This window comes from Leptodactylus fuscus, chromosome 1 (genome assembly GCF_031893055.1).
Source record: "Leptodactylus fuscus isolate aLepFus1 chromosome 1, aLepFus1.hap2, whole genome shotgun sequence".
In the NCBI taxonomy this organism is placed as follows: domain Eukaryota; kingdom Metazoa; phylum Chordata; class Amphibia; order Anura; family Leptodactylidae; genus Leptodactylus; species Leptodactylus fuscus.
Window position 1 is genome coordinate 208,967,819 of NC_134265.1, and position 18,467 is coordinate 208,986,285.

The 18,467-nt window shown below is 46.7% G+C and overlaps 1 protein-coding gene across 2 annotated transcripts in view; it reads right to left on the reverse strand.

Annotated features, from left to right (window-relative positions):
• PALM (paralemmin) overlaps positions 1-18,467 on the reverse strand; it is a 120,744-nt gene that overhangs the window by 41,357 nt on the left and 60,920 nt on the right. For both annotated transcript variants that reach the window (XM_075283654.1, XM_075283653.1), the window contains exon 2: positions 10,806-10,851. In XM_075283654.1, the coding sequence (XP_075139755.1) occupies positions 10,806-10,851 (46 nt within the window). The remainder of the gene's footprint in view (positions 1-10,805; positions 10,852-18,467) is intronic.

An 18,467-nucleotide genomic window follows, 5' to 3' on the forward strand; every position in this document is an offset into this window, starting at 1 on the left:
TTGGACACTGACCCTTCGTCCCGTGATGCTGCTTTGTGGTCATATCTAGACTCCTGCCCCCTCCATAAACTCCCTGCCTCAGTGGTTAAAGCCTTGAATGCCCCTATCATGGAAGGGGAGATCAGTGATACCCTCAAGGGGCTCCCAAATGGTAAGCCTCACATACCTATATTATAAAACCTTTGGGCCTGACCTCCTTCCTCACATTTACCTCCTTTCATGGTGGCGACCCTATTCCCAACTCTACGCTTCATTCCCACATAACTTTGATTCCCAAAGCTGACAAAGATCATCAGGAATGCTGTAACTACTGCCCCAAGTTGAATGCCGATTTAAAGCTTTTCACAAAAATTTTGGCCAACAGGCTCAACGCTTGGCTTCCATCATTGATCCACAAGGACCAGGTGGGTTTCGTCCCTTGTCGTCAAGGGGGAGACAACACCAGAAGGACTGTGGATTTGATAGACGTGGCTCCTCTACCCCTGACCTCCTTCTGAGCCTTGATGCTGAAAAGGCTTTTGTCTTGACTGGTCTTTCATGTCTGCTACTCTCACTAGATTTGGGTTTTCAGGGGCCTTCCTCACAGCAGTCGGAGCTCTGTATTCCCCTCCCTCTGCTGTAGTGAAGCTTCCTAACTCTACCTCCACTCCATTTCCTATCCGCAATGGGACCCAACAGGGATGCTCTCTCTCTTCACTTATTTTTGCGTTGTGTATCGAACCACTGGCCTCACATATTTGAAAGTTAGGGATAGAGATTTTAAGATTAGCTTATTTGTGGCGATGTTCTTCTAACTCTCACCAACCTCTACACTTCCCTTCCCAACCTCATGCGGGAATTAAAGGTTTATGGTGACCTCTCTGGTTATAAAGTAAATCCCACTAAGACTGAGGCTCTCCCTCTGAACATCCCTAATGCAACCCTCCAGTTCCTCCAATCTAACTTCGATTTTCAGTGGCGTTCTCGCTCCCTTCGCTATATGGGGATTCAGTTGTCCTCCTCTTACTCCACTTTATACTCGGCTAATTTTCCTCGCTTATTTAAAGGGGTTGTCCCATCACAAGGATCCTATCTATAATGTTTGTTAATGTGAATGTAAGACTTTTCCTAAATACATTGCTTCAGCAAAACTGCTTTGTTTGTCCACTATCTTACTTTATTCATTTTTTTGGGACATATCCCTTGACTTATCTGATCATAAGTCAAGCGATGTATCAGCTGCTCTGAGGGGGGAGGGAGGAGGGGCTAAGTGCACGGGAGCGAGCCTGGAGGGGGGGGTAGTTTACCCTTTGGGGGGAAGGGGCCGCCAATACAGACCCGGCATCCGCTGTAATAGAGAGGCGGATGTCGGGGACGGTTAGACGCCAGCACAGATGCCAGCAACATCGCTATGCTTCTGCCCTGCATGAAGCCAGCAGCGGCAGGAGCGATGCTGCTATTGCGGGGGGGTGGGGGTGGGGGTGGAGGAGCGGAATAACAGCATCGCTTCTGCCGCTGCTGGCTTCATGCAGGGCAGAAGCATAGCGATGATGCAGGCATCTGTGCCGGCGTCTGTGCATCTGTGCCGGCATCTACACTCTGGCACAGATGCACAGCTGTATTCACATATGCAAAGCCAAGCGGCAAGATGCAGCTGGCCCTGCGTGCACGCTCATAGACCAGTCTAGCCTTCACAATGCGAATACAGACCCGGCACCCGCTGTAATAGAGAGAGGCGGATGTCGGGTCTGTATTCGCATTGTGAAGGCTAGACTGGTCTATGAGCGTGCACGCAGGGCCAGCGGCATCTCGCCGCTTGGCTTTGCACATGTGACCCCGCCAACCAATGACGCAACAAAGCCGGAAGACAGAAGATTTTACAACAACGAAGACTGGTGAGTATGCGACGTGGGAATACCCCTTTAACGACTTGCGGGGTTCTCCTCGACAAATGGCGCCCCCTGCCTATTTCTCTCCTGGGACGCATTGCGGCTGTGAAAATGATCCTCCTCCCTAAACTTCTATATTTCTTTGAAACTCTCCCAATAGCTGTCCCGCGATCAGAGTTGCGCGCCCTCCAGAGGTCGATTTTCCAGTTTATCTGGAATGGTAAGACACATCATATCCCCCGTACAGTAATGCTTTTGGGTAGAAATGAGGGGGGGGTTGGCGGTTCCGCATCTTGTGCATTATTACTGGGCCTCCCATCTAAGTTGCATCCCTTTCTGGGCCTCTTATCAGGCCTATACGAAGTGGGTTGAGATAGAGAAGCTTTGGTTAGCTCCGGTCCATCCTAATGCCTTTTTGTGGTCCCGCTCTTTACCCCCTCCCCTGCTCCTCTTCTGGGTCCCATCCGTTTCACTAGAGCTGTATGGCTGACTTGGGCCAAACTCTTCCCCCTGGCCTCCCCATGTTCCTCAATGATCTCCTTTCTGTATAACCTGCTCCTCCCCGGGGGCCTTACAGCGGCTATGGTTAGACCCTGGAGTAAACTTGGTCTTTTCCATATTGCGGTTCTGGGGGATCCTTTGAGTTCAGGCTCTTTGACTACTTGACTTCTGAACTGCACTTGCCTGCGTCTGAATGGCTATGTTACCAGCAGATTGTACATTTTGTTTTTTCTCAGTTTGGATCCCTGAAGGTTTCTTCGCCCACTGCTTTTGAGAAGTTATGTCGGGCGGGTACCTCCACGGCTGGACTGACTACTACTTCACTCTTTGAATTCTAGCATTCCTCCTCAGTGCTGGCGGTGTCAGACGGAAATTGGGTCATTATACCACATTTTCTGGGATTGCTCATGTATCCGCCCCTTTCGGACTGCTGTTCAATCCATTACTGACGCCATTTTTCTGCAGGGCGTCCCATTAGATCCCTGTGTCTACCTGCTTAACCTTCCCCCCTGCACAACTGGGCAAACATACGTGGAATTCCTTTACCTTGTACAGCCGCTAAAACTCTCATAGCATTTCAATGGAAGAGGCACCCCCCCCCCCCCCCCCCGAAACTGATCTTATAGCCAGAATGAAGCCTGTGTGTGGCATGGAATTCCTCACTGCTTCTCTTATACAACAGAATTTGCCCCAAAAGAAACTATCCTATTGACCACGAATCTCCACACAGAACAAAATAGACCACACAAAAAGAAAATTGTGGAGAAAAACTAATAGATCACATATTAAATCATCAGAACCAGAAAGGATGAACAATCCTCGATAATATAAAAATATATGAAATTTATTTAATAAATATAACAAGACATAAAAGAAGCCACAGGGCAAGATGTTACAAAAACCACAGAGAATGATACAGAATATATCGCACAGGTGTATACTGCACACAGAACAAAAGGCACCAGTAATTTTTATAAGGGTATAAATGTACTGATGGAAAGGAGATATACACCATATATGTGGTGCCCAATAATACAAATATATATTTCAAACCCCTAATGTCTGACTAGGGCAGCAACTACTATACATATATGAGACGGGACACAAATGCAATATGGAGTAGTAGTATACAAGTAATGATAGTATACAATTCCTAAATATTCAGAATGAAAGGGTTAAATACCCTAAACATGTATCCACTTCTCACTGGCTAAAAGCCCATAATAGTCTGAAGCAGACAAAACACTATGCACACACTAATCTAATCATTATGACCCATGTCTGTAATGAATCAAAGATACAATAGTTGCTAGCAGTGACACCATAGGACAAAGAATGGTAAAGCGGTGCAGATTGAAACACATCAGACTAATGAAATGCTACCTGTAGTCATGGTGACAATAGTGACTGGTGCGGAGCCCGTGACCAAGATGAAATACTAGGGTGTCCGCACCAGTCACTATTGTCACCATGACTACAGGTAGCATTAGGGGTTTGAAATATATATTTGTATTATTGGGCACCACATATATGGTGTATATCTCCTTTCCATCAGTACATTTATACCCTTACAAAAATTACTGGTGCCTTTTGTTCTGTGTGCAGTATACACCTGTGCGATATATTCTGTATCATTCTCTGTGGTTTTTGTAACATCTTGCCCTGCTGCTTCTTTTATGTCTTGTTATATTTATTAAATAAATTTCATATATTTTTATATTATCGAGGATTGTTCATCCTTTCTGGTTCTGATGATTTAATATGTGATCTATTAGTTTTTCTCCACAATTTTCTTTTTGTGTCACTGCTTCTCTTAACTATACACTAGACGCCTTTCAGGCTGTGTGGTCTCCTTGGGACTCTTATTGTATTCTTCAGGGTCTCTGACTCCGCCCCCTCCTCCCTTCTCCCTCCCCCTCTATCTTATACTTTATCGCTTGACTGTTTGAAGTTTTGATTATATTTGACTTCTCTGTTTCTGTATACAAAATCTTTAATAAAAATTACAGTGGAAAAAAAAAAAAAAAGTGAGTAATCAATAACAGTTCCCTGTCGTCCTCAACAGCGGCACAATGTGGGGTATTTCTGCCCCTGTGTGCTGGTAGGACAGGCGGATATTTAATTAGCCAATCAAATGCGTGGCAGGCCCTATAAGAGGGCACAAGAACCTCCCCTCTGCGTGTTTTTTTCTGTCCTGTGTGGACAGAGGACAGGTGGGAGGACTTGTGTCCTCTTAGAGAAGCTCAGCAGGATCACTCACCTCCTGAGCGGTTGTTTTTTTCTTGTCACCTTCTGTGCCCTGCGGGGAGAAGGTGCTTGTTAGCCATGTGTGGCTACCCCCCTCTATCCCCCCTGCCCCCCCTCTCCTCCGCTTCCCCTGCTCCTTGTGACTTACCTGACATTTTGGTGAGAGTCCGGGGACTCCGCATGCCGCCTCTGGTGGCCGCGCGGACTGCCGGCGGGTGGAACCACACTGTTGTGTATCCTGTTCCCCGCTGTAAGCACGCACTTCCGGTTTCGCCGGAAGTATCATAGCGCCATGGCAACGGCCTGGCGCTGGCGGCCGCTCACTCAGGGAAGATTCAGGCCTTATTAAAGGCCGGAAAAGACGGGGAGATGTGGGGGTAAGTGCCCGTGTTAAGGGCCTCTTGGTGGGGGGGAATGTATATCTTTGCAGACCCCTGATTACAGGGTTAGTTGTCTGGGCAGGTTGCCTCACCTGCTTTGATTGTGGCTCCGCCTACTTCCAGCCGGCCAGAATTAAGAGGCTGGCTGGCCTGGTGTCAGAGACCTTCCTGCAGTATCTGCTGAAGGCGTGCGATTGTGGTGTTCATTGATCTTGAACTCTTTTCCAGTTTGCAAACTTTATTGGGATCCGTCACCTCGCTGTCCGGTCTACAGGACTTGGTAAGATTTACCCTTTTTTTAAAAAGCTGGTATGATGTCATGGTGACAGTGTTGCATGGTCTATTATCTCTCTCTGTAGGATATGTCATCCTCTACTACCCCTCCTGGGGATGGTAGGAGGAAAACCTCTTCCAAGACGAAACATCTTTCCTGCTTCGATTGCGACACACCGCTCCCTGATGGTAGGTAGCGGCTTGAAAGGTTGTGCCCTGCGGGGTACTACTGGTCCTATAACTTGCCTATTTTCAGGCTATGAGTGAGCCCGTTGTCGCGGGTACAGAGGTCCTCCACCTGTGGAGCCCTCTCCCAGAGATATGATGGCATGGGTCAAGGAGATGGTGAGTTTGGGCATCGCTTGGGTAAATAGTTTTTCCCTTGCTTGTACTCTCCTTTTTGTTTTGCAGGATGATTCCCTCAAAGGGATCCATTGCACCTTGTCTCAGCTCACCAGGAGACCATGCTCTGAGCTCCGTTCCTCGTCTCTCCCCCCCCCTTGTAACACCTGCGGGTGGCAGAGGATGATTCCTCCGAGGACGACTCAGTTATTCCAGCAGAACTGCGTTCCATTATGAACAAACGGGCAGGCTGCTGAAGTCCATTCGGTCTACAGTGGGCCGAGATGTTGACGGGGAAGCCTCCACGTCTGCCTCTGGGGGACATATTGCCTTCCATGCGGAAGCCACGCTGACCGACCTTATGGCGCAGCAGTGGAAACAGCCAGAGAAAGGACATTCGCTTTCCAGGATCTTCAAGAGTTTGTTTCCTGTTAACACTACCCAGTGGGATTCCTGGGGGCCTCCCCCGAAGGTGGATTTGGCCGTAGAAAAGCTGTCCCGCAGAACCCTGGTGCCCTTGGAAGATGGTTCAAATCTTCCAAGGGCACCAGGGTTCTACTCAGAAGGTCTACTCAGCTTCCTCCGCGCAAGCCTCTGTGGCCATAGCCTCCTCTAAGGTTGGTGACTTTTTGCGCAACCGCTTAGCCGCCTTGGAGCGGGATATAGACTTGGGCGTAGACAGAGATGAGATTCTGGCCTCTATGAAAAGAGTTCATAGGGCTGCAGATTATTTGGCGGAATCCTCCTGCCATCAATTAAAAATCTCCGCCAAATCTATGGCGTTGTCTACTGCGGCCCGTAGACCCCTTTGGCTAAAGCCTTGGCGGACAGATTTTGCGTCTAAAGCAGCACTCTGTGCTCTCCCCTTTGAGCCGGGAAGGGTGTCTGGCCAAAGCTTAGACGCCATTATGGAGGGATTAGCTGAAGGTAGGGGAAGGTCCCTACCTCAAGCATCCAGGGGCAGACGTGCTCCCTCTAGAGGCAGAGGTTCTTCCTCTAATTATAGACGCCCTTCCCAACAACGGCGTTTTAGATATCGCCCTAGGGGAGCTGGTCGTGGCGCTTCCAAGGAGGACACCAAGAGGAAGCCTGAGTTTTGACGTGGGGCAGCTCCCTGTGGCCCCCCTTCCTGTGGGAGGACGTCTTTCCTCCTTTTCCAGAGCATGGTTCACCCATATCCAAGACCCATGGGTGTTGAAGATCATACAACACGGGTATCACATCGACTTTCATCTTCCACCTCCAGATCGGTTCGTTTCCACCCAAACTCTTCCACCTTCTCAGCAGGCCAGTCTAGAAGCCTTGGTTGCCGAATATGTTACCAAGGGCGCCCTGGAGAAGGTACCAGCCTCAGACCTCGGTCTGGGAGTCTACTCCCCCGTCTTTCTGGTCCCCAAGTTCACTGGGGGCTGGAGGATGATAATAGATCTGAGGTACCTCAATCGGTTTATCAGGAAGAGGTCATTTCGAATGGAAACCGTGGATTCCGTGGCTGTGTTTCTTCAGCCAGGAGAGGTGATGGTTACCCTCGATTTGAAGGACGCCTATCTACATGTCCCCATTGCTCATTTCCACAGGAAGTTCCTCAGGATTGCTGTCCCTATGGCCGGCCACAGGGAGCACTATCAATTCACAGCTCTGCCATTCGGCATCACATCCGCCCCACTGGTATTCACCAAGGTGATTTCTCCGGTCGCCGCGGCCCTCAGACTTCAGGGTCTTTTCATCGTCCCTTATCTAGACGACTGGCTACTGAAAGCTCAGTCTCCTGCTGCCCTCCTCCAGCAGCTCAACCTTGCCATCAACTTCCTACAGGAGTTAGGATTATCAATTGGGAGAAGTCCGAAATCGTTCCATCCACCTGAAGAAAATTCCTCGGATTTATAGTGGATTCAGAAGCGATGCAGATCTTCCTCTCCAGTCCAAGGAAGGAAAGAATCCAAGCCAGTGCACGATTCCTATTGCGCACTCGGCAGGTAACCATCCGGACCGCCATGAGAGTCCTGGGCCTGATGTCATCCTCGGCCAGGGCGGTGCCTTGGGCTTTATGGCATTTGCGTCCCCTGCAGATGGAAGTGTTGAGAACCTGGAACAGGTCTCCACGGGGATTGCACAAGAAGATCTGCCTTTCTCCCGCTACCCGTCTTTCCCTCAGATGGTGGATACACCTGAAAGACGGAAGGTCCACGGTCCCGACAGTGTGGACCCTGTTGACAACAGATGCATCCCAGTGGGGATGGGGAGCCCATTGTCAAGACAAAACTGTACAAGGACGATGGAGATGTCCGGAGCTGGGGTCATCCAATCTCAAGGAACTCAGAGCAGTGTACCTGGCTCTAGTACACTTTGCCCCAGAATTGAAAGGCAAGTCTGTCAAAAACCGGTCAGACAATATGACGGTGGTAGTCTATATAAACAAACAAGGGGGCACCAGGTCACCAACCTTGCTGAGAGAGACGAATCTCATATTTGCCTAGGCGGAGAAGAATCTGGTCCAGTTATCCGCTGTTCACATAAAGGGCTCCCTGAACATAGTAGCGGATCAGCTGAGTCAGGGTATTACCGTATCAGGAGAATGGTCTCTCAATCCAGACGTATTTCAACAGATCGTCCAGAGATGGGGTCTCCTGGAGGTCGATCTTATGGCTACCCGACTCAACGCCAAGGTGGGGACCTTCTGCTCTCTGTACCAGGAGGACAATCCCTTGGCGGTGGATGCCCTGTCCATCCCATGGAGGTTCAGGCTGTTTTACATTTTCCCTCCAATTCCAATCATACCGAAAGTATTGATAAAAATAAGACAGGACCAAGCCTCGGGAATAGCCATAATCCCGTTCTGGCCAAAAAGGGCTTGGTTTGCTCAGCTCATACAAATGAGTCAGGGCATATATTGGAGGCTTCCCCCACTCCCAGACCTGGTAACCCAAGGAGAGCTGAGATGCCAGGATCTGAGGAGACTCAACCTGACAGCCTGGAGGTTGACCAGTCCCTATTGAGAAATAGAGGACTGTCACAAGCCGTCTTGAAGACCCTATCCAGCGCCAGAGCAGATTCGACTAACAGGAACTACCGTCGAATAGGTAACATCTTTAATGCCTGCTGTCTGCAGCATCAAGTGGACTCCACCGATCCCCCTACGGAGGCGATCCTGGACTTCCTTCAAGACGGACTAGACAGAGGTCTTGCTGCGGCCACACTCAAGGTACACGTAGCGGCCCTGTCCGCCTATCTGGGGAGGCGTTTGTCTCAGGATCCTTTAGTGAGCACCTTTATTAAAGGGGCAACTAGGCTGAGACCGGTGGTAAACACCCCTGTCCACCAATGGGACCTTATTACGGTCCTGAACGCCCTATGTGGCCAGCCATTTGAACCTCTGGAAGAGGTCTCCCTCAAGTCGCTAACCGGCAAAATGGCGCTGCTATTGGCAGTCACACCTGCCAAACGCGTTAGTGAACTACAAGCTTTGTCCACTGAGGAGCCATATACCACCTTTTTCTCTGACCATGTACAGCTTAGGTTCCTCCCTGGGTTTCGTCCCAAGGTGCCATCTGCTGTAAACAGGAACCAACTGATTTCCCTTCCAGTATTTTTTCCGTTCCCTTCTTCTGCTGAAGAAGAAAGATGGCACAAGCTGGATGTGGTTAGATGCCTGCAGATCTACTTGCAGCGCACTCGCCCCTTTAGGTGGACTGATAACCTGTTGGTCAGCTACACGGGGAAAAACAAGGGCGCCAAAGCCGCCAAAGCTACAATATCCCGGTGGGTTACCGAGACTATTAGAGTCGCCTATACCGGCCAAGGGCTGTCGGCTCCATCTTTCCTTCATGCCCATTCAACCAGGGCAGTGTCCACTTCACGGGCAGAAAGAAGTGCTTTGTCTGTGTACCAAATATATGCAGCTGCCTCTTGGGCATCTGAATCCACCTTCATTCGGCATTACCGCCTGAAGGACCAAGTGGCAGATTCCACTGCCTTTGCCCAGACCAGTTTAAGTTCGGTCATGGGTTTGTCCCACCCATCTTGGGGACCTGCTTGCTATATCCCCACATTGTGCCGCTGTTGAGGACGACAGGGAACGAGTGATTATGAAGATAATCTTGTTTCCCTTAGTCCTAACAGCGGCACAAGATTTCCCACCCTGGGAATCATATCTTATGTATAAAACTGTATATAAATGTAATGGAGGTACTTTTGTATTTACACGCAGAGGGGAGGTTCTTGTGCCCTCTTATAGGGCCTGCCACGCATTTGATTGGCTAATTAAATATCCGCCTGTCCTACCAGCACACAGGGGCAGAAATACCCCACATTGTGCCGCTGTTAGGACTAAGGGAAACAAGATTATCTTCATAATCACTCGTTCCCGAGCGTTTCGGTCCACCATGGACCTTCATCTGCAGGGCATCTGTTGAGTTGTAAGGATAAATAGGACTGGTACTGATATCTCCAGCACCAGGGTTCATACTGGGAAAGAGTAGTGTCTGCTAGGTGCTAGAATGTTTATAACTGTTTTCATTCACCTGAAAGTTCGATGGTGATGGCGAGGGCGGTGTTTACCAACTCAGTGGTTATTTACAAGTATATGTAAGTGTTGGTTGAAAAATTCTTCTAACTTCAATGTGACAATGATTATAAGTACTGCGCATGCGCGAAATTGCAGTGCCCGCACTATGGCTGGGACCGCAATTTCGCGCATGCGCAGTACGTTCGGCAATCTTCGCCGAACAGAGCGTACTGCGCAGGCGTCCGACAGACGCTGAAGAAGCAAGGGGAGGACACCGAAGACCAGAGAGGCAGCGCTGCGGTCGGTTTTCGAGCTGCAATGGGGACGCCCCCATCGCTGCTCCTGCGATGGGGATGCCCCCATCGCTGCGAGAGAACCAATTAGCATACCGGTACAAACTGGTATTTTGAACGAACGGCGCGGCGGAGAGCACTTCCACAGGTAGGAGACGAATAGCCTTTTTAAAGGCTATTCCGACGTGTTAACTAGAAAAAAATGTGTTTTAGTGGTAGAATCCCTTTAAGTATTTGCAGTAAGTACAATTAAAATCCATGAGAGTTAGATTTACTGATCATGAACAAGAAAAGCAGCAGTGACACCTGCAGGCTACAAGGTGTAACTACGCCAACAATTATGAAAGGCAGAACTGTAACAGAAACATTATCATATATCAAAACACATAGCACTCACCGCTATTATCTGCAGCCTGTCCTGCTGACTTTGAGACTCAGTAATCCTGGACACAACAAAGAAAACAGGAATGTCAGATTGGTACCACAACAATAGCATTTCATGTAAGAAAACTTGAAGCATTTGTCTAGCACTCACAAATCTAAAAGTTGTGCTCTTCCACATAAAGGAATTAATAGACTCTATTGGCAGAAATATATAAAAAATAATCTATAAAATAATAATAACAATAATTATTAATAATAGTAACAGCAATACTAATCATCAGCATCATCATGTGACAAAACATCTGAGAGAAGTGGAGAAACTCATGAGATATAAAGACAGTATGTTCCCTGTTCTGCCTATTACTTTATTCTGTTTTATGTCTTAACAATAAACCTTCAATGGTGTTATTTTTGCAGTTAACAGACATTTAAAGGGGTATTCCCATGTACATAACCATTTATAAACTTGTAAATAATTAAAAGTTAAACATTTTTGCAAATATAAGTACTTAAACATTTTGCAGAGTTTTAAAGATTTTCTCTAAATATTTCCAGTCACAGACTGTTGTCTTCATTGGTTTCCAGTGGATATGACCATGAATGTAGAATTTTTCTGAGCCCATAAAATCAGCCATGATTTCCTTATTGTGGCCGGGATATCTTCTGATACATGTAGTGTCCCTGCCTGATAACCCAGCTACAATCATAAAGTCATGGCTGGGTTTTTAACAAGTCCCAGACCATAGAAAGTTTCTGCATTTGTGGTCGTATCCATTGGCAACCAATCAAGATAACAGACTGTCACCACTAAGAAAGTTAGAGAAAATCTTTAAAACTCTGCAGAATTTTTAACTACTTATAGTTGCAAAAATGTGTAACTTTTAATTATCTATAAATATAGATATGATTATGTACATGGGAATACTCCTTTAAAGAGGACATTTTACCACCTCTAACCAAGTCCTGTTCTTATAGTATAGGAATTTTTTCTCTAGCACCCAATCTTCCTGAGCAATGAATGCTGTTACTTTTGGTACTTGATATGCTATTTAGACTCTGTAATGTCAATAGGGCAGGAGCAGGGAAGGGTGTGATTCTGAGCTCTGACACTGGCTGCCTCTGACTTGAGCTCTGAGTCACGCCTCTCAGTCAGACACTGCACTTCTGACATTACAGACTTGATATAACACACCAGGCACCACAACTCATTGCACTTGTTTGTCAGGATTGGTGGGAGCTAAATATTCCATCTGTGCTGGAATCAGTGGAATGATGTCTATTTACAGATGCTAAGAACTTGAATTGGTGGAAATGGTAAAAAGTGCTCTTTAAAAGAAATATACTTGAATCAAGAAACCTGTTTTCTTCAGTTGAGTTTCCACAAAAAAAAACATGTGTCCAGCTATGATTGTTGACAATTCATTATCTCTAGCACACATTCCAACATCCCTTTTTCCCATAAATGATGGCTTTTTATGCCAGAAAAAAAACAATGTTTATTCAAATGTAAAGGAGACTGGAAGTTCAATGAGGCAAACTCTGGAGCACCACAAGGCTCTTGGTTCCCAGCACTAATCCTGGCTGCCCAGCACTACTCAGCATCATCTTCTTAGCCTATTACTATGTGAGAACAATAAGGGAGGAGAGTGATGTGGCCGTGGGTGAAGGTCCTTATCCTTACACTAAGGAGTATGTTGAATTTACAATGAGAAATGATTTATTATGATTACTAGAAATATATAATAATATAGATCAACTAATATGTACAGTAAATGTATATTACATTACACAGGTTTGAAGAAAAAAAAACTTGCTCCCATAACTGACAGAAAACTCAGTGTTATAAAATATAAAAGCCACTGTCTGAGTCTTTATCAGCAATAAATAACAGCTCCAGGTAGCAGTGAGTGAGCCACATCCTCTGACCCAGTGGCGTAACTAGGAATGGTGGGGCCCTGTGGCGAACTTTGGATATGGGGGCCCCCCCCAACACGGAATATCTCGACCGAGCCCCTCCTACGCATACCTGTGCGCACTATTATGCCCCATAGTGGCCCCTGCACACAGTATTATACCGATAGTGGCCCCTGCAAACACTAATATGTCCCTTAGAGGGCCCTGCACACAGTATTATGTCCCTTAGAGGCCCCTGCACACACTATTATGTCCCTCAGTGGCCCCTCCACACAGTATTATACCCCATAGTGGCTCCTGCACACAGTATTATGCCCCATAGTGGCCCCTACAGGACTAAATACTGTCAAGTCACCGACTGACCAGGACAATTGTTAATAAAAAGTCTGGTCATGTGCATTACAATTTAGTAAGTCCATGTGCCTCATATTAATAGCAGTTAACCCTATCATGTCCCTCACATTAATCCTTGTGTACCTCACATAAGAGTTACTGATATGTGAGAGACATGGAGGTAATAATAAAGTATCTTCATTATACTCAGTCCCATGTGTGAAATGACTTTCTTTGTAATGTATCTTTCTGTCTGTATTTGAACCCTACAAATTGTACAGTGCTGTGGAATATGTTGGCGCTATATAAATAAAATTTATTATTATTATTATTATTATCAGTGACATTCCTACCCTCATCATGGGTGACTTTAACATCCCTATTGCCCCCCCTCACTCCCCGGCTGCCTCACAGTTTATCTCATTAACCACTTCTCTTGGTCTCTCACAATGTTCTTCCTCCGCCACACATATAGACGGTAACACGATTGATCTAGTCTTCCATCGACTCCTCACAGTCTCTAAATTTTCTAACTCTTCTCTGCCGCTTTCTGACCACAATCTTCTATCTCTCACCATCAGTGCTCTCTCCCCTTCACAAGACGCCCCTACCCATCACACATATAGGAACTTGCGTGCTATTGACACCCAGCACCTCTCAGATACTCTACAGTCCTCCCTGTCCCCCATCTCTTCAATCTCCTGTCCCAATCTGGCCACCAGTCACTATAATGAAACCCTCAAAAATGCATTGGATGAGGTTGCTCCCCCCTCCACTCGTAAAGTCCCACATAGGAGGCAGCAACCCTGGCACACGCCACAGACACGATTTCTTCTGCGCTGCTCTAGGTGTGCCGAACGTCTCTGGAGAAAATCACGCTCACCTGCAGATTTCCTCCACTTCAAGTTTATGCTTAAAACATATAGCTCTGCCCTTTACCTCGCCAAACAAGACTATTTCACCGCCCTCATCTCTTCTCTCTCCAGCAACCCTAAAAGGCTTTTTGAAACCTTTCACTCCTTACTCACACCCAAGGTGCAGACGCCATTCACAGACCTTAGTGCTGATGACCTGGCCATGTATTTCCATGATAAAATTGATAAGATCCGTCAGGAAATTACTGCCCAAGCCCCAGGTGGCATTGACTCCCACACCTACGATAGTACTGATCCCCTCACCAGCCGCACTTTAGACTGTCCATTCTCATCTTTTGAACCTGTCACAGAAGAGGAAGTCTCCCAGCTACTTTCTTCATCTCGCCCCACAACCTGCAGTAGTGACCCCTTCCCCTCACACCTTCTCCAATCTCTGTCCCCTGCTGTCACTACTTACCTTACTAAAATATTTAACCTCTCTCTCTCTTCTGGAATCTTCCCATCCTCCTTCAAGCATGCTGTTATAATCCCGCTACTGAAAAAACCCTCCCTGGACCCATCCTGTGCTGCTAACTATCGACCCGTCTCTAACCTCCCCTTCATCTCTAAACTTTTGGAACGCCTGGTTTATTCTCGGTTAATCCGTTATCTCTCTGCTAACTCTCTGCTTGACCCCTTACAATCTGGTTTCTGCGCTCTGCACTCTACTGAAACAGCTCTCACAAAAGTTTCTAATGATCTACTAAAGGCTAAATCCAATGGTGACTTCTCTCTTCTTATTCTTCTGGACCTCTCTGCAGCTTTTGACACTGTTGACCATCAACTTCTCCTCACTATGCTCCGCTCAGTCGGCCTCAATGACACTGCGCTCTCCTTGGTTCTCCTCTTATCTCTCAGACCGCACTTTCAGTGTATCATTTGCGGGCTCTGTTTCCTCCCCTCTTTCCCTTGCTGTTGGGGTTCCTCAGGGCTCGGTCCTCGGCCCCCTGCTCTTTTCTCTCTACACAGCCCCCATTGGACAAACCATCGCCAGATTTGGCTTCAGGTACCATCTTTATGCTGATGACACCCAATTATACACATCTTCCCGTGACATCACCCCTGCACTCATACAGAACACCAGTGACTGTCTCTCTGCTGTCTCTAATATCATGTCCTCGCTCTATCTGAAACTAAATCTCTCTAAGACTGAACTACTACTGTTTCCACCATCTAATAGATCTGTCCCTGATATATCCATTGCAGTCTCAGGCCTTACTATAACTCCTAGGCAGCATGCCCGCTGCCTTGGTGTCATATTTGACGCAGACCTTTCCTTCACCCCCCATATTGAATCACTCGCACGTTCATGTCACCTCCACCTCAAAAACATCTCCAGAATACGCCCTTTCCTTACCAGAGATACACTAAAGACACTTATTGTCTCTCTGATTCATTCTCGCCTTGACTACTGTAATTCCTTACTAATCGGTCTTCCCCTCACTAAACTCTCTCCTCTACAATCTATTCTGAATGCAGCAGCCAGGCTCATCTATCAGGCTAGACGCTACAGCGATGCCTCCGGTCTGTGCCAGTCGTTACATTGGCTGCCTATTCATTATAGAATAAAATATAAAGTTATCACTCTCATCCACAAGGCTCTCCATAATGCCGCACCTCCCTACATTTCTTCCCTCATCTCTGTCTACCACCCAACCCGTGCTCTCCGCTCACTCAATGACCTAACACTTACATCCTCTATTATCAGAACCTCCCACGCTCGTATACAAGACTTTTCCCGAGCTGCACCACTTCTCTGGAATGCTCTACCCCGGACAATAAGATTAACTCCCAACTTCTACAGCTTCAAACGCAAACTAAAGACGCATCTTTTCAGACAAGCCTATCACAATTCCTAATGCACAAAATTGTCTGAACACTGTATAAGCAATGCCGCCCCTGCTACCTCTTGTGTCACCCCCTCTACCTCATAGATTGTAAGCTCTTTTGAGCAGGGCCCTCAGTCCCATTGTGTGAAATGACGTTCTTTGTTATGTATGTCTGTATCTGAACCCTATAAATTGTACAGCGCTGCGGAATATGTTGGCGCTATATAAATAAAATGTATTATTATTATTATTATTATTACTACCCCCATATGTCTCACATATTAGTAACTTATGGTGAGGCACACAGGGGTTAATGTGAGGATCATGATGGGGTTAATTGCTATTAATATGAGGCACATGGAGTTACTAAAACAAAATTAATCACCCCAAATGCCTGATATTAATAAGCATAGTAACCCCAGTATGTCCTGTGTAACTGTGTTTCTTTTTTCAGTGTCACTTTCCTGGAGCTTCTTCTGCTCCTTCTCTTGTGTGCAGGACAGCAGGAGCTTGGCAGGGGTCCATTTTCTGTATAGGGATTAGCCCCGCCTCCTGGGCTCTCCTCAGCCCTCTCATTGTGGGCAGAGAACAGCCAGAGAAAAGGAGGGGGGGGGGGGGAGAGAAAGCGTCCTGAGAGCGCTGAGTGGAGCCAGACCTACAGCTCTTGCATTGGCTCCTGTGTATCAGCCGTTACTGCAGCTTCAGACACATACTTTCCCTATATTAATAGGGAAAGTATTCCACCAACAGGGGGCCCCTGCAAGTGCTGGGGCCCTGGGCAATAGCCAAGTTCGCCCCCCCCCCCCCCAACGCCGGCCCTGCTTACCTCTCCCGGGCCGCCGATCATTATACTCAGGGGTTCAAAAAGACCCCAGAGTATAATGATAGCAGTGGTAGCGGCTGTCACCGGGCCCCTAATGTCCCGGGCCCTGTGGCAGCTGCCTCTGTTGCTATGGCGGTAGTTACAGGACTGCGTTGACCTAAGATCAGATAGCAGGCCGGGTGTCTTGACAAGATGTGAAAACAATGGGAGGAATAATTTCACATATGAGGCAAATGAAGCAGCATTGCTAAAGCAATGCATTTAGGAAAGCTCTTGAATTTACATAAAGTAGTAGCATAAAATAATCATTTAACAGTCCCACCGTGGGATTTGAATACCTATAAATCCACCCCTCCACGTGAATTTATTGGTGGTTGTTCCTCCCTTATATAGCACACATTTTGGAAATATATAGTGTGTTATAATTTGATACAAAGACATACTGACACCCAGACACTCACTACTGGGAAGTGTGAACAAAGGATTATAGGCTGTGTTTGTGCGTTCCTTTTTGTGTATACAGGGAGGTTACTTAATCTTTTTAAATTGATCCAGGATCTTTATCTTCATTTTTAATGTATATCAATAAAAGTTAGTTTTTATCTGCCATTTCATTAGTGAGTTGTTTACTAAAGTCCACCACCATCTCCTTGGTCTTCCCAGCATTAATCCTGAGGTGATTCCGCTGGCACCATTCAACAAAATCCCGGTTTAAGTCTCTGATAGGATCCTTGATGTCGGAATACCCCATTAAATGATTTTTGCAACTAGAGGTTAGCTCTGCAGTTCATTCCTTCTACACAACAATTTCCTGTCGCTTATGTAGCTCCTACATATTTTCAAGCACTGTACATAAGATTGTCACCGTACATATCAGTCATCTGCCATCTGAATAAATCTTGTGCAACCTTGGTACTCTATATGCAGGAGCTTGTAAATACATTTCATATTTTCCAAACTATCTAATAAATTTACGTCTAGAGGATCCATTGTTCAATGTCAGTGGTGACAGAAGAAATCGACGTATTGTCATAACAAGCCAGAAAAAAGCTTACAACCTGCTAAAAAAATGTTTCCCACTAACGTACCGTATTTTTCGGACTATAAGACGCACCTAGGTTTTAGAGGAAGAAAATAGGGAAAAAAAATTTTGAAGCAAAAACTGGTAAAATATTTAATATATGGGAGTTGTAGTTTTGCAACAGCTGCAAGGCCACATTGACAGGTGACCCTGCAGCTGTATGGGGATGCATAGAGTGTTTTTTTTTGCGGGTCCAGAAGTACTTTTTAGTTATACCATTTTGGGGAATATCTATTGCTTAGATCACCTTTTATTGAAAAAAAACCCCGGTGGTTTATGATATATGATTTTCTACTTTTATATATATATTCTAGGGACAGGAGGTGATTTAGAACTTTTATTTATTTCATATTTTTATTATATATTTTTAAAGCTTTTTTTTTTTTACTATTTTATTCCCCCCCCCCCGGGGCTTGAACCTGCGGTCACTTGATCGCAAGTCCCATAGACGGCAATACAACTGTATTGCCGTCTATGGGACATTCTGTGTATTAGTATTACGGCTGGTCATAGAGACCAGCCGTAATACTAATACAGCAGTGACAGGCCTGGGAGCCTCATTAGGCTCCCGGCTCTCACCCGAACAGGTCGGCTCCTGCGATATCACCGCGCAGGAGCCGGCCTGCATCTTTACAGGTACGTTACCGGTGGGGACCGGCCCCGGGGGAGAAGGGGCCGCTGATACTGACCCGGCATCCGCTGTACTAGAGAGGCGGATGCCGGGGAGGGATAGACGCCGGGGCCTGAGACATCGCTGCCCTGCTCTGCATGAAGCCAGCGG